The following is a 19411-nucleotide window of genomic DNA, read 5'->3' as shown; positions in this document are numbered from 1 at the left end:
GCAGACACGGTCGAGCCCTCGCGGACTTCAAAAGGGTCTTAACTGAGCTTCAAAAGGAAGGACTTATCAAGATCTCGCATCAGTCACTGAACTGCAGCCCCTATTGCCACTGACGAAAAGCGAGCCAGGGGAGAGCGCGTGATCACTTTGTGTTTTCTCTCTGCTGGGGTCACCTGAGCTCAGCTGTAAATGCACGAGGCTTTTGAATGCCCCCCCCTTTTCTAGTTTTGGAGAATTAGCTCTGGACCAACCAAACAGACAGCTGGTCACTGCACTACGCTGACAGACTCATCCCTACTGAAAACAATCCAGAAACCTTGCGCACAGCTGTTTGTCTAAGTGAAGTTAAGTAACTAAATGTCTCCTTTAGGTCTCGTCGTTTTGCAACGCACACAATTGGACTGTTAAACCCATTCCGAGGCAGACTGCGGAACAGACTGGCCTGAACTGGGGCCACGTTCAAAGACAATGGGACAATGGGAGTCTCCAGCCTGTGAAAACAAGGACAGAATCAAGTGCTGACAATCTTAATAATGCCCTGGGTGATCAGACTTAAGAACTGTTCCTGGAATCACATCCCTTCCGCCGAAAGGTTCTGCATCGTTCACCAGATAAAGAAAAATGAAATGTAATAGTTCCACAGAATAGATTTCCCCCGTGGGCTGGTTTCGAGTTGACACAGCTCAAAAAGATTCAGATGCTGTACCTCTAGAACATCTTTCCCATGGCGTTCCCTTTGTTATCTTGCAGCCTGTCGGTAAACAGGTCTCGCAAGACAGTGATAAACAGGTACGGCCGTGGCTACCATCCAGCACGCTACACTGTGACGCATTGTTCAGGAGCACACAGCCCCGGGCTCCTGCTATATTTATATAAAGTTTAATCCCACGCAGATGAGAGCGTGGGAACGAGCTCTGCACATACGCTGTGCTTTTAATCTCGCCTCCTCCGACAGTTTCTTTTGGAAGCCAAAGAGGAGAAACAAAAGCCTAAGAGGAGCAGGACCGAATGTAAAATGTCACCCTGAACAGATAAGAAGAGACTAAATTTTTGTGTGTGATGTACATGGGTTAACGTGTCTTATAAAAGGATTGTCGTGTAAAGACGTGTATTTAAAATGGCATTATTGGTTTTCTACAATTAAAAATGTAAAAAGTCACCCTCCTACCTGCAGTCTGCTATCTTCAATATACAGACCTTGCAAAAACTACAAGCTAACAAACTGAGATTTTCTGAATTCGTTCAGTAATAAGTATTCACCATTCCCTAACAGTTGAAACTTGATAGTTTCATTGAAACTTCAATTGCAGTCAAGCAGGGAGCGAGCTAGAGGGCAGAATGGCCATCAGGACACACGTTTCCCCACGCAGGACGATTGCAATAAAAACAAGAAGGCAAGACGACCACAGGGGAGAGCCAAGAGGAGCCAGCTGGATTCCAGCGGACCTACATTTGCTACACAGGTTTATAAGCAATGCTTGGTACAAAAAGGAACATTTTAAATGGGTTTTTGTCTTAAGAAGGGTACAGTGAATTACCACTGAGAGTACCAGTCCTCAGGTCAGGCACAGATGAACTAGGCAATAGCTGTCAATAAAGAATAAAGGTCAGTACTACCCAAGGGCTGCTTGGGCTATTCTTTGTCGTGCAATAAAAGGAGACACTGAGCAAAACTCTGCTCCTCCATCAGCTGACTCCAGGCTCTTACAGGAAAGGTGGTCAAGGCAGCAAACAATGGGAGTGAAGAATAAACACTGTTCGTGTGCACTATAAAACTAAACATTCTTTGTGGCCCTCACCTGCCTGAGGTCCAAGATGGACAGCGGGGGGTTGGCGATGGTCTTGTGCTTCTTGAACCTCTTCTGCTGCTGCTCCAGCCTCTCCTTCTCCCTCTCCACGGCCTGGGCGGACTCCCGCAGCCTCTCCAGGTCCTGCTGGTACTTGAGCCGCTGCTGCTCCAGCTCCTCGCGCTGCTGCTCCAGCTGGGCCTGCAGCCGCCGGCCCTCCTCCTCGCGCCGCCGCAGCCGGGCCTCCTCCTCCTCGGCCCGCAGCCGCTGGCTCTCCCTCTCCCTCTCCCAGCGCCGCTGCTCCTGGCGCAGCTGGCCCTGCAGCTTCTGGAAGTGGGCCAGCTCCTCCCGCTGCTTCTCGAAGTTGCGCTGCTTCTCCTGCTCCAGCAGCACGTTGCCCCGGGCCCGGCCCGGCCTGTCCCGCTCCGGCAGGCTGGCCCGCTGCAGCTCGATGCAGCTGTCCTGGTGGGAGACGATGGCCTGGCGCCGCCGGGCGGGGGAGATCAGAGATCGGACAGAATCCCGCCGGCGTCTGCAAACTGGGCTGCGATTTTTCAGGACTCACCGGGAACTTGCTATGTGCTCCCAGTGTGTTCCATAATTTTTAGAAAAATAGTCAAGAGCCCCAAAACAATTTCTATTTACCCAAATGACACAATATATTTTCGTTATACTTTAAGGCTTCTGAATGCAAAAGAGCAGAATTTGTAATACTCTTCGCAACAGAGGTGCAGGACTGAATGGAAAATGACCCCCCTGCTCTTTCAATATACAGACATTGCAAACAAGAGATAGTAACAAATTGCAATATTTTTAATTGGCATTCAGTAATACGTATTTACTGTCTACTAACAGCACAGTAACTGTAACTGCACCTCTGTTGACTTCAATTGCAGTCAAGCAGGCAGTGATCTAGAGGGCAGAATGGCAATCAGGACACAAGTTTCTCATGCAAGATGATTGCAATAAAAATAAGAAGGCAAAAATGACCACAGACTCTTTTTCTTTATACTTTAAGGCATCTGAATGCAAAAGCAGAATTTGAAATACTCTTAGCAACAGTTTCTAGCATTAACTGGAAGTTCTTAATAAAACCCCTCAGGTCTCCACCCAGTAAGCAGGCTAAAATTGACACTAACTCGATAAATTTCTTTTAAAAACAGTTCTGCCCAAATGGAGCTTAATATTCATACACATTTTACCTGGAGACTGTAAAGTCGCTGTGAAAGCATCAACACTCGATCGAAAAACTATAAAAAAAGAAAAGAATATGTTTAATAGGGCAAGTATCCCTTAAACATTTTGAAAAGTTAGGCTCATTGGGAAATTCAAAGTACAGGATGACTTATTTTGTTGTCCAATAAACTGCCCACATCATACAGGTAATATTTCAGTTCCAGTATTTCAGTTACCTTTTTAATTTACAGACTTTACAGACCTTACAAAACAATTAGAATAATTTTAGCTCTGCTCAGATTTCTAAGGTAAAGGAATGAGGAAGCCAGGATTTCACAGCTGAAAGGAATGAAGTATTCTGAACTGCATTTCTGACATTCTTCTAAATGAGGCTCTGAAAACCAGAGATTTGATTCCCACACATTCATCGCATAACTTCCTAACTTGAAATGAATGTGAAGAAACTTCGACAAGATCTCTTCCTTGTGTCAACTTTCAAAAAGGAGAAACCAGAACAGAGGGATACAATTCACAGTTTTGTTAGTTTGGGGTTTTACAGAAGACTGGCTACTCATTCCACAACTATTTGCTGTCTATGCACGGCTCCATAACGTATTCGATACCTAAGCACACGCCAAGATTATGCTGTAGCCATCAAGTCTTGACCTCCAATGGCAAATATTAGTTACCTCTGCTTCTGGGAAGCAACTGTTCCAGATAGGGGTCCAACTGCTTTCAGAGGGCTCATCAGCCTGGAAAAATAACCCAAGCATTTAAAAGGGGACAGCTCTGAAACATGGTGATAAAAGCACAAGAGGATGATTTGGTTTCTGCAATACCGAACACTACATCGCAATATAACCAAGAATCACTGAGCACGTTTTGCCACACCAATTCTTATTGGCCTCTAAATGGAAGCAGAAAAAAAAAAACCCATCTAACACTAAGAAGACCCAAGAGGCAGAAAGAATCATGTTTGCATCCTTTCCACTGCATCAGTCACAGTCTGAATGGAGCCCAGGATTCTCGGTGCTCTGCCAGGAATGTGCTCTTATACATTTACCGACTGTTCCAGACTCTCACGGCAACAGATCTCCTTCAGCTGGGGGTCAGAGCTCGCTCTCTGGCTCCGTTCTCTGGGCCTGTCGCTGCCGCTGTAGGTTTTCTTTATGCTGCCACCTACCAAGAGGCAGACAATCACTTAAGAGCTTCACATGCTCCAAGCTAGAGGTCGGCAGAGAGTACGGAGAGGCCAAATCAGCATTCTGTTATTAATAATGAATCTTTCACCTAACTAAACCCCAACACACAGGTCAGTGAGGTATACCACATTCAAATTTACACGCAAGTCCTATTATAATGCCGACATACAGTTTAGATCCACTGTACAAATCTGGACACAGGACGCTTAAGATAAGATGAACATTCCAATGCTGAGCAACACTAAATCTGACCAGTCATGGTTTATGCACCACGAGTTTGCATAAACAACCGTTCCTTGCTTTTGATTACTATTTCTTTGACAACTTTGCATGAGGGGTGTAAGTGCTACAAAATCAAAAAGCAACTCATTAGATGCAAGAGAGACGTCATGTATCTGCATGTATTTCACATGTCTGCAATAAGGGCTAATCAAATCTTAAGCTTCATTGGAAAGTTCTGATCCCTTACTTTTATTCAGGATGGTGGGGCTGCTGTCATACCCTCCAAAGGTGTCTGCTCGCCGTGGCAACCCATAGGATCCCTGGGACTCCCCCGAGGGCTGGGAGGCACTTTTAACCCCGGAGGACAAGAGAGCTTGAAGAATCTCCACTGAAAAGCAAAAGCATGTTCGATTTAGAGCTTCAGTCAGGTGACTTAACTGCACAAAAGAATCAAGTCTCTCAGGCGGTTCAACCAATAAAGATGGTAGCTCAGTTGATCGCTATAGCAAGACGGCATTAGTTCATTACTTGCTGGCTGCGACTGACATTCTCCGGGCAGCAGTGCACAACTGGTTGAGACCGACCCGGAGCAGTGCTGGGAATAATCAGCTAGGAATCAGTCGCCCTCTCACCGCCTGCTGCAAAGTCACCTCCTGCAAATGTCTAGGGGTCTGCAGGCATGCAGTGACATCAAGGAGAGATGCACCACTCCTCCAGCTAGCAGCAACTCCCAGTCAGGCGCTGTGGCAAGCGCAGCCGGTGAAATAATGAACATTGGAGGAGCAAGTCTGAGTGACTCATTCTCAGCAGAAAAGGCTGTGGATAAGCCAAGTCCTAAAACCACCACCGTTTCCAGAGCGGGAGTGGGGTATATATTTAAAAACAACCTGCAATTCCAAATTTCAATAACAAACAACAGGGGGGGGAAACACAGCATCCTCGCAACACCCCCCAGCAGTCCTCTCCTGCTGCTCCTGCACCCCTACCTTCAGCGATGGCTCCCCTGAGGAGCTGCTCCCCTTGGCTGAGGTCTGCGGAATCTCCCCGGAAAAGCAGGCGGGTGCGTGACGCCAGATTCTGGTCCTCGTATCCCATTATTTCTGCGATCTCAGCAAAGATCTGCAGCTTATCCGTCAGGCCCTGCAGAATCTGGCTGTCCTTCTGACTCAAGCGCTCTGGTGAAATAACATCACAAGACTTGCCGATTGCATGTAGCATTCTTACATGTGAAGACGCAGCAACTACACATGGAAGTTCCATGCTTGGGAAATGAACCACACTGAATAGTTTTATATTTACATGTAAAATACAGGTGGAACAGCAAGGTGTTCCCTTTATTTGGCGGCATTATAGTGCAAGAAAGAGCGATATCAAAGGGCAGACGAATCAAAAGCTCATGACGTTTCTGTTAGGAGTTAGTGTGGATAGTTTATGCCACCTAGTGTCTAAATGCCATAGTACATGCTGCTCTTTCAGTAAGGGCAGACCGCCATCTTGTGGTTACAACGGGAGGTGCACTAACATTGCCAAGGAGAATGAATTAGCTGTTTATTTACATGCAAGAGGTAGGGGAATGCCCACATTCACCAATGATACAAACATTCAAGATCGCCAAAAGGCGTTGACAAATTCAGCCCTGCAGACTTCTTTAGGATGAAGAGTGAAACAAACTAGAGGGCACAAGTGGCAACTACATGGAGGTGCAATTAAAACCCTCAAGGGGTGCTGGGAGTGTGGAACAAGCTACTTAGCCAGGCTGTTGAAGCCGATAACCTGGCTTCCTTCAAGAAACGGGCGAGATCCTCTGATCAATCAGCCACTGACTACCAAACAGACCAGACGGGCTGATGGCCTCCTCTCACTTATTCCAGTTCTTAAGTTGTTTAGCTGCATTCTTGCAACAGCACATGAACGATAAATTACCGGCATAAATGAGGAGTCATCTAACAATAACTGCTTTCTTCAATACCAGGACATGTGGTGTCTGCTGGGTACCTGGTGCAGCCTTCCCAGGATGCATCCTTAGCATATTTCCAATAGCATACCTACTGGATCTCCAGATCTTCCCTCATTTGCTCAGTCCTGTTTGTCCAGAAACACTAGCTTTTTGAGAGGATAAGAGCTAGGATTCCAGGATCTGTCATCCTGCAATCTTTTTGGGGAACATTTGTGCGAGGGTAAAACCAGCGGAAGACTTACAATGCCGTCACATTGCTGTCAAGTCAAAAAAAAGTCCCGACTGCTGCAGTATAAAAACTCATTGTGCGATACAATCAGTGATAACTCCTTCCTGGGGGGGTTGGGTGTGGGGTGTTGAAATACCTTGCAACTCCTTTATTTTGGCAGCTCGTGCTTCTTCCTCCTGATCGTTGAAAAGCCCTTCCTCCATGTCAGGACAGCTGTAGGTGGAAAGATGCTTTTAGAAATTAAATCAATCAGGAGTTCAAAACAGCCTTGGGTTAAACCTCCAAAGTTTAGCATTACTAATTTTGCAATCCCGAATCCAACTCCGTTGGGCCCCTGAGCAAGGCCCTTAACCCCAGCTGCTCCAGGGGCGCTGTATAAATGGCTGACCCTGAGCTCTGACCCCCAGCTTCTCTCCCTGTCTGAGTGTCTCATGGAGAGCAGGCTGGGGTATGGGAAAAGACAAATTCCTAATGCAAGAAATTGTATATGGCCAATAAAGTGATCTTATTTTATCTTTACCAAAGCCTTATCTAGTACAGAATGTATACCGATTTCATTGTAAAAACCTTATGATATCCCTATAAAAGGGTGGAAATCTGTTAAGACTGAAGGGATCTTACTTCTCCACAGCTTGCCGGATGACGGCCATCCAACTGTTGCGCTCTTCCTTGGAAGAAGTGTGGATTTCATACATCTCGGGCTCATTGGAGGAAGCACAGATCAGGAACATCCCTTTCTCCTCATGGGCTACTTCCCGAACAATGAGCTTTTGCAGGGAGATAACCGCAGGCTTGTTATCCTGAAAAGCACATTAAAGATGTTATTTCATGGGGGAAGGTGCGTAAAACCATGAGACTTTCTATGACTCGTCAAAAAAAGAACTTGTTGGAATACACACCACTGTGGAAAATGTGTATTTCTGGTCCTTTTCTTGCAATAACAAAAGCACATCTGAGAAGAGCAGGGCAAGAATATCTGTAAGAAAAGTTTTTAAAAAAATCAGTACTTAACTAGAGCATCCGATTAACTTTAACAGGCATCAATGCAGCTGAAGCCGCCATTCGCTGTGGGAATGTGACCCAAATGTGAGATTTAGCAGGAATTAAAGATGACAAACAAAATGACAGGGTGCTCTTTAGAATAAAAGGCAATGATGAAAGCCATTAGGAAGTTTGCCGATTTTAAACTCATTACAAAACCCGCAAAACACAACTGCAAATCTAAACCACTGACCCCTTGACCTCATCTTCCCTGCTTCCCCACAAGACTGCAATCCGACTGACCGATTCTGCACCTAAACCTAGTTTTCCTTACTAGCAGACCACTTCTTCCTACCCTGGAGAATACTGACCTTTAAGGCGCCCCGAAGCTGCTCTCCAGTTGACGATCCCCTCGTGTAAGAGCTTCCTCCTGACAATGTCCTCGCGGCGGAACACCCGCCCATCCTTGAACTTGCCCGAGGACTTGGGCTCCATCTTGCTGGCAACCTCCTGCAGCCTCGTCATCTTCTCGTACTCGTTCACCCGGGCATCCACCTGCGTGATGGTGTCTTTGATGAGGCCCAGCGCTCGCTCCAGCTCCTCGTGCTCCTCCGTGCCAGCTGGGGATGGAAACAGCGCCAGGAGCAAACTCAATCAGCGCCTTTTAATCCGTCGAGTGTCAATTCGGTCCCGGAACCACATGCTTAGCTCAGACAAATGCCATTTCGACAAGTCTGGAGCTACGTTGCCATATGCGTTTTTAGTTCTCAATGCCAAAATGCCCTGAGAGACTCAGTGCTGAAGCAGGGACCAAATTTGTAATAAGTGCTCGTTTGATCATGAAAGCCTGACTAAAATTTCAAAAAGCAGAAGATTTCAATATTTCCCTCTCTCTTCTGGGCCAGCAGCTATATCAGCCTGCAGTTCACCACTGGCAGCCCACTGAAGGTCAGCAGGTATGACCCTGGCCAGTACCTGGATGGGAGACCTCCTGGGAAAGCTAAGGCTGCAGCTGGAAGAGGTGTTAGTGGGACCAGTAGGGGGCGCTCACCCTGCGATCTATGTGGGTCCTAATGCCCCCAGTATACCGACGAGGACACTAGATTATAAAAAGGCTCCGTAATTCGGATGAGTAAAACCAAGGTCCTGACTCTCTGTGGTCTTTAAAAATCCCAGGGAGCTGCTCAAAAAGAGTAGGGGTGTAACCCAGTGTCTTGGCCAAATTTCCCATTAGCCTTTACCACTCATAGCCTTCTAATAATCCCCATCTCTGAACTGGCTTCATCACTCTGCTCTCCTCCCCACTGAGAGCTGGTGTGTGGGGAGCGGACTGGCGCACTCTGCCTGTCACTGCCTCATCCAGGTGGGGCCGGACACTGGTGGTGGTGAATAACTCCATTATCTGTGAAACACTCGGAGCACAGTGTCCAGAGAAGTTCTACTGAAGTGTAAGGATATTATTACCTTCTGTATTGTGCAGAATCCGCTCCACAAGGACGGGATACTTTGTGATGCGCTGCGTCACCAACAGTATGCACTCTGGAACACCTAATCGCCGTACTATGGAAAGGTTGTTGATTTTCTGGGGAGGAGTAAGGACAGTTGTTAAGGCACTGTTAGTAATATACCTGCAATAAGACATTCAGAATTATAAGTGCAGGCATCAAGGCTGCAGTTATACTCTGTACCAATCACTTCACAAAGACAAATCACCTTAAGCCTAAGGTATGACGCCACTTAATGACAAACTCTGTAATGAAAAGCAATTTTAACTAAAAAAAAGTCCAAATACACAATGTGTTTTCACCCAGGGACATTAAACAAATAAATTCCTATTATGTTATTTTTCTCCACACACAAAACAGACAAGGAGAGCCAACAAAAATTCTGGGCTTCCCAGGGCAAGTTTGGGTTATTCAGGGGAGAAAGACATTTTCATACCCGTATCATACTCTGGAACTTCTTATTGCTCTGAAACAGCTCTTTGTAACAGTTGACCGCTTCACTGTGGTGACTGCAGAACTCTCCATAGCTGTCCTTCATTCTCTCACCCATCTCTCCAGAAAACTGCAAAGGAATTAAACTCAGATTTGACACAGTCATTACCAGCCAGGAAGCACCGTGTCTGCCTCCACGCTGTCCAGATATTTGGCTGCTGATTTCCAAAAGAGGATAATGAAGCCACATGCAGGAAAAACCACCAGAAAAACCAGGAACGGCGAAGCACGACTGATAATACGACTAGATGACGATGTAGAGCAAGGTGAGCTGACCCCAGTGCCAACGTGGTTTAATTGTACCCACAACCCCACACAGCCAACTTTCCAATGTATTCTTAACTGGTTTTATAGCAGCTATGCAACATGTTTACCTCTCAGAAGCAACGAACCACCTCATTTAAATTACAGCTATTACATAAAGATGTTCAGGATAAATTATCAGCTTTCGCCAGCTGCGTTAACCCTCAAGATTCTGTGATAAATCCTTCTCATTCTTCAGGTTTGGTTCAGTTGGCCGTTGCATTTCTGTGAAAGCGGGGTACCGCACCTCCGAAGTTAGGACGTCTCCGATGCTGTGAATGGAGTAGTTCCGGTCGCTCCCGGGCTGCAGGCCCTCTTTCCGCCTGTCTTTGAGTCGAGCCAGGAAGTGCCGGTGGATGTCCAGGAGGTTCTCCACGCAGGGGAAGATCTTCTCCACCTTGCGCTCGTCCATCTGCAGGGTCTCCCTCATCCCCCTGACGTACACCCGCAGCATGATCTTCAGGGTCCGCACGTGGTGTATCTCCGTCTGGATCAGCTCTGTGCGCAAACAAGGGCAGGCTCTGGGATCAGGGATCAGGGGAGGACACAGTTCACCCCATGCTTGCTTTTCCCTGAGAACAGGACGGGCGAGGGCGCAAGCTGGGACAGCAAAGGTGTGTAAGAAATCTGTCAGATTGCAGCTTTGTTCTCGAAACTCTTCAAAAATGATTTTTCTAAATCACTGCAGCTTTCTACAGTTGGAAATTTCCATGGATACAGCTAGATTCAAATCTATCCTAACGTGCCAAATCAAAACCTTACCTTTCCACCAAAAAGCACACTAACATGCAAACATTTGTATTTAATTGCACACCCTTGATTGCCAAGATCAAATCCTTTCCTTTGGAGGGGAAAATGGCTAATAAATAAAAATAAAGGGCTTGTCACAGGGTGTTGCCATGAATCAAGGGAACTCACTGACATGCACCAAATTTTGCTATACTGGCTGATGATGTCAAGCAGGGGTATCATAACCTGCTCCTTGGAGGGGGGGGGGGGGGGGTTGTCTGCTGGTTTTCTAGGACTCTTCAAAACACCAGCTTCTGAAGAGCTGGGAGGAGATACTAAATTGCTCCAATCAACACCATAACGAGCTGCTGTATGCCATTAAGTGCCAAACTGGAATGAAACCCTGCAGACATACCAATCCCCAAGAACCAAGATGGGAAGAGGCACCGGCTTAAAGGAATGAATTCATCAAGAGAAAATGCATATATACATGCATATAAACAATCAAAAGATATATCCAAAGCCATTCTGAAATTCTATAACATATAAACTTGTAGAGCACACGCTATCTTTATCATTGCTATTCACACACTTTTGGTTTTCCTTTTCAGTATGAGAGGTTTGCTGTTGAAGCCAGTCAGACTTGAGCCGTTAACACGTACTGAGAAAACGTGAGAGAGGTAAGCAGGGGGCAGAACCCCACAGCTCCTTGGTTAAGGTGCATAAGAGCAGATACAAACGAGAGCAAACCATTAGGCTCATCTTTCACAGGGGTGCAGTGAGGCCTGGTGCGACACTGAAATACCTCCCCCCACTCATGCTGGCACATCCAGCCCTGAGACACGTCTTTAATCAGAACGTTTTGAGATGATCTCCTCAATGATAATGGAGAGGATTTGTTTCTATAGGACAGGCGATATGGACTGATTCCACAGGATCTGCTGCCCCTTTCTTGAGTGCTTTGAAAAAGACTGAGCTTTGCACACATCCCTGTTTTACACATCCAGTCATCCTGCGATTACAGTTTTCTCCGACTTCAACTCTATTCTGATCTCAACAAGGCAGACGCCAACATTGCTGGTTGGTCTTTGCTTTTGGTTTTTTAGTTGTTTTATGTCTTGTTTTCGGGTCTTGCTACAATTATCAAACTTTTCTTAAATACTTAAAAGAAGAACATTTCATACTGTGCAAATTTAGTAGTATAGTTGGTCTGACAAACTGGATCACAGAAGAGAAGTTGACAACAAACACAGTTTCCCCTAAGCTCTAACTGATACAATGCATCAGAAATATCAGCGCAGACAATGGCACTAAAGAGGAAAGAGACACTTATTTGGCTGACTTCTTTTTTTTAAAAACAACTTACATTTTCACTCATTTATACAGCTGGGTATTTCACTGGAGCAATTCAGGTAAGGCACCTGGCTTGAAAGGTGCAACAGCAGTGTCTCACCTGGGATTTGAACCCACAACTCTATCCATTGCTCTTTCTGCCCCAAACTCTGCAGCTCACATACCGTATATCACATCTTGTCTCTTGATTGCATCCTTGCTGTGCTTCTTTAAGTACTGTGGGTCAACAGCCAGGCTCCAGGATTCAGCTTCCAAGTCCTGCGACTCCACCTCAAGCTCCGCACGTAAAGCAGCATAATGGCCATCTACACAAAGACGACAAACACAGGTCCTGAAGATGAAGCACCTGGACTCTCGTACTATGAAATAAAAAAAACTGATTTGCACAACAACAGCCCTCTGCAATAACAGACTGCATTCACGGTGTTCTCAATATGGGTGAACAATTAGTAAAAAATTCACAGTTGTCACAGGTTCCATTAAGAGTCCAAGCATAATCCATGATCATTTTAGTACAGAGGTTGTGCATGACCAGAGCCAATTATAAACACTTTTAAAAATGCAATACCTAATGGCTTACACATTTCTAACCTGCAATAATCTTATTTCGACAGGCCAAATTCTTAAGAACATTTTCCAACCTTAAATCAAAGAGTCACAAAAACACTATACAGACATAAGAATGGTATCAATGGCATATTCTGCATGAGGAATATATTCCTACTTAAAAAGATCTTCTACCTTAACTTGAAAAGCAATGGGCTTTAATTTCACTCCAAAACACTTTGTAATATAAACCAATAGCCCAGGAATGAGATAGGGCATTACTTTCAACAAAAAAGCAGCAGTGAGCTCCCTGCTCTTCAACACAGAATGGCTGGATCTCAAAGTGTGGACAGCAGGAAGAAGAAGGTGGGACGTTCTCGGTACCAGTCCAGATCAGCCCTCACTGCTCAAGCCGATGCCCGCTCTTTCCCCTCCTCGGCCACACACCTGCGCGCTCCGACCTGCAGGGACTGCGTGTCTGTTCAGCCGGCCCCCGCCTTACCTTCAACAATGATGGACTCTGCGGCGGAAGGTGCCAGCGAAACCGAGTCGTCGGCTGGGACCTTGGTTCTGCTCAACGCGTCTGGCTCATCCATCTCCCCCGCGATCGACCTGCAGGAAGACACGCAGGCTCCCTCAGACCTACGGGAAGCGCAAGCGCAGAGCCTGGCTGGCAGCAGCACGATCGCCACCGTGTGCTTCTGCTGGGTACAACAGCCTGAAAAAACGTCCCGGCTCTCATATTTCTAACCCTTCCTGATTGCACGCTCCAGGAAAAAAAAAAATACTTCTCTTTCTTTTGACTTCTGGATTCTACGCTGTCAAACCAACGGGAGCTCCGGCGTTTCTTTTTCGGGCACTTTTTCTAACTTTTGAAGCAAAAACAATCCAGCGAAAAACATTTTGCGAGACGATGTGGTTCATGCTTTTAGAAAAGACATGGTGTCTGTTACCCATTTCCACAGCTGGGTGTGCTGGAGTCATATACTAGCGGTGTCCTCAGCTGGGCTCTGAACCCACAAGCCTCTGGTCAAGAGCACGGCCTCCACCGTCAAGCCCATTTTCAAATACATCATCATTAACTTTATTTTATATAGCGCCTTTAAAGGTGGTTTGTCAAAGCGCGTTACAGAAGATGAGAAAATCCATGCAAGCTTTTTTTTTTAAAAGGCCACAGATTTCGATTTCAGGGACCTCTGCGGGAGAAATGAACAGTTTGGTGGACCACAGGTGTCAGAATTGTACGAGCTGGACGCAGGGATCCAAGGGGACAAACTGCTCCAGGGAGCTGCGTACGGATGTCAGGAGAAACGCCGAAACAGACAGGAGCAGGGGAAACGGCGAGAGGCTGACCAACGGTGCTCGTTACTCACCCCGGGCCGTTGGTGTGGTTGGCAGCTGAGCTGGCGGTGGCCTGAGAGGTGTTGCCGCGCTGCGAGAGAGTCATTCCTGTGCCGCGAGCGGAGCCCGAGGAGCCATCGGGAGCCGCGAGGCCGGATCTGTGCTGCTCCCTCAGGGGAGCGCTGGCTACGGAGACAAGCATGGCGTCAGAACACCCCTGCACCCAGGACACCCTCAGATCCCGCTCCCCGTGCCTCCGCAGGGACCTCAGGACCCGGCAGGTCAGCAGCTCGTTCTGCAGAGGCACCCGCACGCCCAGCCTCTTGGAGAACGCCCTCCAGACGGCCAGGCGGGGACGGGCGGACGCGCCGCTCTGCCTGCTCGCCCTCGCGAGAGCCAGCTCCTTCTCCATGGAGACCGCAGCTCCAAGCAGCAGCGCTGATGAATCACTAATCAGTGGGAAAGGGCTCAGGATGGGCAGGCTTATATAGCAACCTCTGCCTGCGATCTTTCTCGAACCGAGAGGTGCCGTCTCTCACTCCGTAGTAGCGGAGCTGTAGTGAAGGACACCTTAAATGCCTGTTAAGCCTGCCTGAAGTGCCATGCTGTTCAACACCGCAGTGGTTATTATTTTCATTTTCAAGGAGGCCTGCTCATTTAGGCCAACCCCCCCCCTTCGGTATTTTTCAACAGTTCCTAGAAAGGTGTCTTTCCTACGCCACCAAAGATCATTAAAAAGTAAGAGTCTCAGAAACCGCGCATCTTCTCATCAAGAGAAGAATCTTTATTCTCTACAAAAGATTTCTACGACCCAATCACCAGAAGCTTCCAATATCATTCCCATTCTCACCTCTGCCGAGGGGAAAAAACTTAACTTGAGACTTCCTCGACAAAGGACAACAGGTAGCTTGTTTAGGAGGAAAGAAATGTGTTTCTTTTACAGACACATTGCCTATGTCCCAGACAGTCACAGGTTAAGCCTTCAATGCGATTCCAAAGGCTAATAAACAACCCCCACCACCGGTTGACCTCAGATAACTGGCAATGGACGAGCTGGAGTGGTCAGCTGCCACACAAGGCCCCATCTTAAAACCTGACCACTCCGACACTTGGAGCCGGGACAGCTTCGCTGAAAAGCAAGCGGATGACAAAGCAGACCTGTCCAGACAGGAACAGGGGAAGAAGGAGCACACTGGCAAATCCAGTCGTACCCGGGCCCGCTCATAAACAGCGCCCGCCTAGAGGGTTTGGTGAAACCTAGAACTTTCCACTGCAGCAAACCCCTGTAGGGAGCCCCGCCTTGCCTCTCCATGCCCTGCGTTTCATCTATTAGCAGCATGCGACGGCCTGCTGGCTCACTTTAAAGGTGTCTGCAGCTTTAATGAGAACACCAGGGAGGGTGTTGAATGAGCGGTGCAGCAATCACACCAGCGCACACAAGGCCCTTCGACGCTGTGGGTCACAGTGACTTACATGGCAGGGCTTGGGGCACTAGAAACACACCTGTGCCCCCTCCCCCCCCGCCGATTATTTCTCCCTGTACTGGAGAAGAGGGTCAAAGTAGACAGAGGCACGGCGCTTTTCACTGAATCCCTGGGCTGGGCTCTTTTTTCCTGCTGCATCTGTCCGAGTCCAGTCAGGGACAAACCTGCTTCCTTTTCATTTCCAGGCTGAACAGACCGTTGGGAGGCTTCCCCGCTAAGCCAGCTGAAAACCACTCCCAGTGTCAGGAAAAAAAAAAAAACTTACTTAGAGATGAAATTCTTTTTTTTTTGTTTTTGCAAAAATGTTACTTTTATCAACAATTTAAGAGGCAAGCTGTGTAGTGGTTAACTATCTCAGCTGTACATTTCACTCTGTCCCTGGAATGGACTGCTACACAAATCAAGGTTAAGACAGCCCTTGTGCAATAATGAACAGCTGCTTAGGAAACTGCTGATTCAAAGGACAAAATACAAAAGTTATACACAGGCATATATACAGTTCATGAAGCAATCTAATAATTCAGAAACGGCATGGTTAAAGCTGTCTGTACCGTGCTCGCAAGCGAGTTATCCGGATAAGACTGAAATGTGGGCGGGTTAAGCTCCAAGATCAAGGGTTCGAGCCTGGGTTTGGTCACTATCTGACTGTGAACTGGTAATCCCAAGAGGCAGAGACCCTGGGCGCTTGCACACAGGCGGTGCTGTGGGTGAGGGACACAACTCTCCACCAATCAGCACTGAACCTCCTGGAGGGGGGCGTGTTGTCTGTGATGTGTAAAAAGACGACTGGCTGGAAGGTGGGCAGGGCGTGTCTACACCTCCTTAGCCCTTCCCCCCCCGGACCCATCAATGCAGTGTGATCGCAGGGCTCATGCTGTGGCGTCGAGCCGAGAAGTGAAAAACACAAATTTGCTTTTCAACTCATGCGGGTATATAAAAAAAAAAAGACCTGCCATTTCCACATGTAAAAAAATAGACTTGGAAAGGCAGTCAGTTTAAACCTCTAGCACGATAACATTTTGAAACTGTCCTCCGCAAGTTAAAATTAATACTCCTACCCATGCAGCAAAACTGTGAGGGAGTATTAACCTCCATCACAGGCATGACCGTTCCTAGTTTCCCAAGGATGCTAGTGCATTACACATCCATCAGTCCAGGTGGACAGCCTATCAACAAGCATAAATACCATAAGAGTGCGAGAATCTGAGGCGGGATTTGGAAAAATAAAAATGACCTGGTAGCTGGCAATTCACATCAATAGCAAACACTTCATGGCAGCTTTCTAGTGTTCTGCTTTTTTGAACACTGAACAATATCAGATGCTGCACTTCTGAACACACAAAGTGAAGAGTCAGTCTGCTGTGCTACAAAACTGAAAAAGCAGTTACAGCCCGCTATTATTAATCAATAATGAGAACTTTTTAACTAAAATACAATCACAGTAAAACCACAAAGAACACACATAAAACAACTAGCTATTTCTTTTGGCAATGAAGCAAGAATAGAAAGCCTCTGTCAGAGAGGCAGGATTGAACAGAAAATCATACTTCAAGGCTCATTCGGCATTCAAAAAAGAGTCTATACTCATGTGGTATTAACAGTAAATGCATATCACTAGGGAATTGAAAAAACGGCTCACCTTGATTGAAATACTGTACAGTATTCTGGACAGATCCAGTGCTCTTGTACTGGGAATCTTTAGCCTGTATTAAAAAGAAAATGTGATAATTAAAAAGCATGCACCCAAACTAACAACTGATGCTTTTAGTAAATGTCTACCTCTGAGAGGAAAAGCACTAAGTAGTAAGACCTTTGTGAAACTAAATGTGCCCCTCTAGGGACTGTAGCAGTCATTCCCTGCCAGCATTTCAGAGGAACTACTGGGGATTATGTAGAAAAGGTAGGATCACTAGCACTAATTACCATGAAAGCATGGTATTTATGAACATCCAAATTCATTAACCTGTACTGCAGTAAGAGCCCGAGTTGAATTGAATATGAACATTTCTTTTATTCTTAAATCCTTTGCTGAACCACTTTCAGCATAAATAGTAGCTCATAGTTTAGTTGTAGAAGGGTTTCTGCAAGTGTTTGAATGCTGGGCCCCACTTTTACATATACTCAAGTATATTCTGAATACCCCTGATCTGAAAGCAATGTTCAAGGGCAGGTCTGCAAGATTCATCAAGCATTAAGACTGATTTAGTCTTGATGAAACAAGACAGAAAACAGAGAAAAGAAAGCAAAATAAAGCTGGTCAGGAGTTTTGGAAAGCAAACTGGTTTCGGAAGATCAAGTCAGACCAGTTCAGTAAGCTGGTTAAAAAGCTGAGAGAAGTAAGTCTTTGCTTTATGACTGGCAAAGCTACTTTGGGAAGGAGCAAGATTTAAACATGCATGACACTGTAAGCAACAGGAGCTGTCCACACACCCACAACACATTCGCCATGAGCTTATATGCGCACTGGGGCCATCACCAGCTGCCTGCGCTCACCTTGACACCTTTGTCAAAAAACCTTGTGTTCATCATTGGCGGCAACTCCTGATTTTCAAACTGCAGGTCTGAGCATAAACCAGTACCAAAAGAGATACAGCGCGTCTCACACTGCGAACAGCTCTAGTAAAATAATGACTAATAAAGATAATTTATTCAAGACTACAGTGGTGTATATGACTGTAAACGAATGGAAAATGTATTTCCTAATAACAAATTTGCAAAATGGCTTTATTAACCATTGCACAATCACTCTAAGCAGTAGAGAAAGGGTCCAGTTTTTGATAAAATCCTACCTGGAACAGATCTCATCAAGGAAACAGGAATAGCATCTAGTTCAAATTTAACAATTAACCCTTTACTTAAAGCAATCTCCTGACTAAGAAGGAAACCTAACAGGTCTCTCTTGCCATTTTGAATTTCTATTAATGGGGTATAATTCCGCAGTTTGTTTTTTTTTTTGTTTCGAGAGGTAAACATAGCTGATTGGTAAAGACCGGGGGAAATTTAGCCAGAACACCAAGATAACACTCCTACTCTTTTTGAGAACCGCCCTGGGATTTTTAGTGACTACGAAGAGTCAGGATCTGTTTGACAACTCATCCGAAGGACGATTCCTTTTTAAAGTATAGTGTCCCCGTCACTATACTGGGGCATTAGGACCCACACAGAAAGTGGGGTGAGCGCCCCCTACTGGTCCCACTAACACCTCTTCCAGCAGGAGCCTTAGTTTTTCCCAGGACGTCTCCCATCCAGGTACTGACCAGGCTCATACCTGCTGGGCTTCAGTGGGGCTGCCAGCTGTGAGTTGCTTGCAGTACTGTCTAGTGACTATAAACATTGCACTGGGAAGACCAAGTGCCACCACTAGCTGAACACAGTAAATCCTGTGAGCTTTTTATGGGAAATACTGAAGAAACAGAAGAAAGACACCAGGTAAAATAAGACTTGAGAAAGGGAGGGAGCAGCATGCAGAAATCCTTGGGAAATGAGAGGAAAAAGAACTCATTACATTTGCTACACCTGCATTCACAAGGACCTCCCAAGCATTTCAAAATGAAACAGTGATGAAGAGAAGCTCGAGGCGCTTAAATGTAGTAACATCAAGCATAAAAAAAAGGAAACTCAATTCACAAGGTGATGAAAATCTGTATCCTTTATGTTTTTAAAAAATGCAAGAAAGGCAGTTTCTAGGCTGCATTCCATCTGAGCCAGTAAAGCAGGTCTGGAAAGTGTGGGAGATGCAACAGCACTCAACTTCCTCCATCAAAACAAACACGCTTGCGAAGGCACTGCATTCCTCTCTCTGCTGTCCCGCTGCTGTGCGACGCTGCGAGTGTCTCTCCAGGCTAAACTCAGGGGGTCTGTGGACCTGTGGGATATTGCGGGCTCTCTCACATTTAATCACACACAGGGTGGCGAGATCAGGAAAACCCCGGACCAGGTGGTTCAGGATTCTCCAGCGGCAAAGCTCACTCCTTCCACAACTGACTCCCAAATCCAACCGGGACAAAACGAATACTCCAGGAGCCCCACCACCTGATCGCTCCTTTCTGCCTTGTTGCACCTATGCAAATGAACGGGCCTCCAAAAACCCAGTAATTCAATCGC

At 46.4% G+C, this 19411-nt stretch overlaps 1 protein-coding gene across 2 annotated transcripts in view; it reads right to left on the bottom strand.

Moving 5' to 3' along the window:
• arhgef18b (Rho/Rac guanine nucleotide exchange factor 18b) overlaps positions 1–19411 on the bottom strand; it is a 63346-nt gene that overhangs the window by 10920 nt on the left and 33015 nt on the right. For both annotated transcript variants that reach the window (XM_088621831.1, XM_088621832.1), the window contains 17 exons: positions 16947–17010; positions 13856–14009; positions 12985–13094; positions 12101–12241; positions 10102–10352; positions 9496–9621; positions 9019–9136; positions 7926–8174; positions 7473–7549; positions 7195–7373; positions 6710–6786; positions 5374–5562; positions 4635–4775; positions 4027–4142; positions 3653–3715; positions 2990–3037; positions 1800–2267 (listed from right to left, as the gene is read on the bottom strand). In XM_088621831.1, coding sequence (XP_088477957.1) covers positions 1800–2267; positions 2990–3037; positions 3653–3715; positions 4027–4142; positions 4635–4775; positions 5374–5562; positions 6710–6786; positions 7195–7373; positions 7473–7549; positions 7926–8174; positions 9019–9136; positions 9496–9621; positions 10102–10352; positions 12101–12241; positions 12985–13094; positions 13856–14009; positions 16947–17010 — 2571 coding nt within the window. The remainder of the gene's footprint in view (positions 1–1799; positions 2268–2989; positions 3038–3652; positions 3716–4026; positions 4143–4634; positions 4776–5373; positions 5563–6709; positions 6787–7194; positions 7374–7472; positions 7550–7925; positions 8175–9018; positions 9137–9495; positions 9622–10101; positions 10353–12100; positions 12242–12984; positions 13095–13855; positions 14010–16946; positions 17011–19411) is intronic.

Source organism: Lepisosteus platostomus, chromosome 27, assembly GCF_059453375.1.
Source record: "Lepisosteus platostomus isolate fLepPlt1 chromosome 27, fLepPlt1.hap1, whole genome shotgun sequence".
Taxonomy (NCBI): Eukaryota; Metazoa; Chordata; class Actinopteri; order Semionotiformes; family Lepisosteidae; genus Lepisosteus; species Lepisosteus platostomus.
The sequence above is the reverse complement of the archived record's forward strand: the minus strand, read 5'-3'. Positions and strand labels throughout refer to the sequence as shown.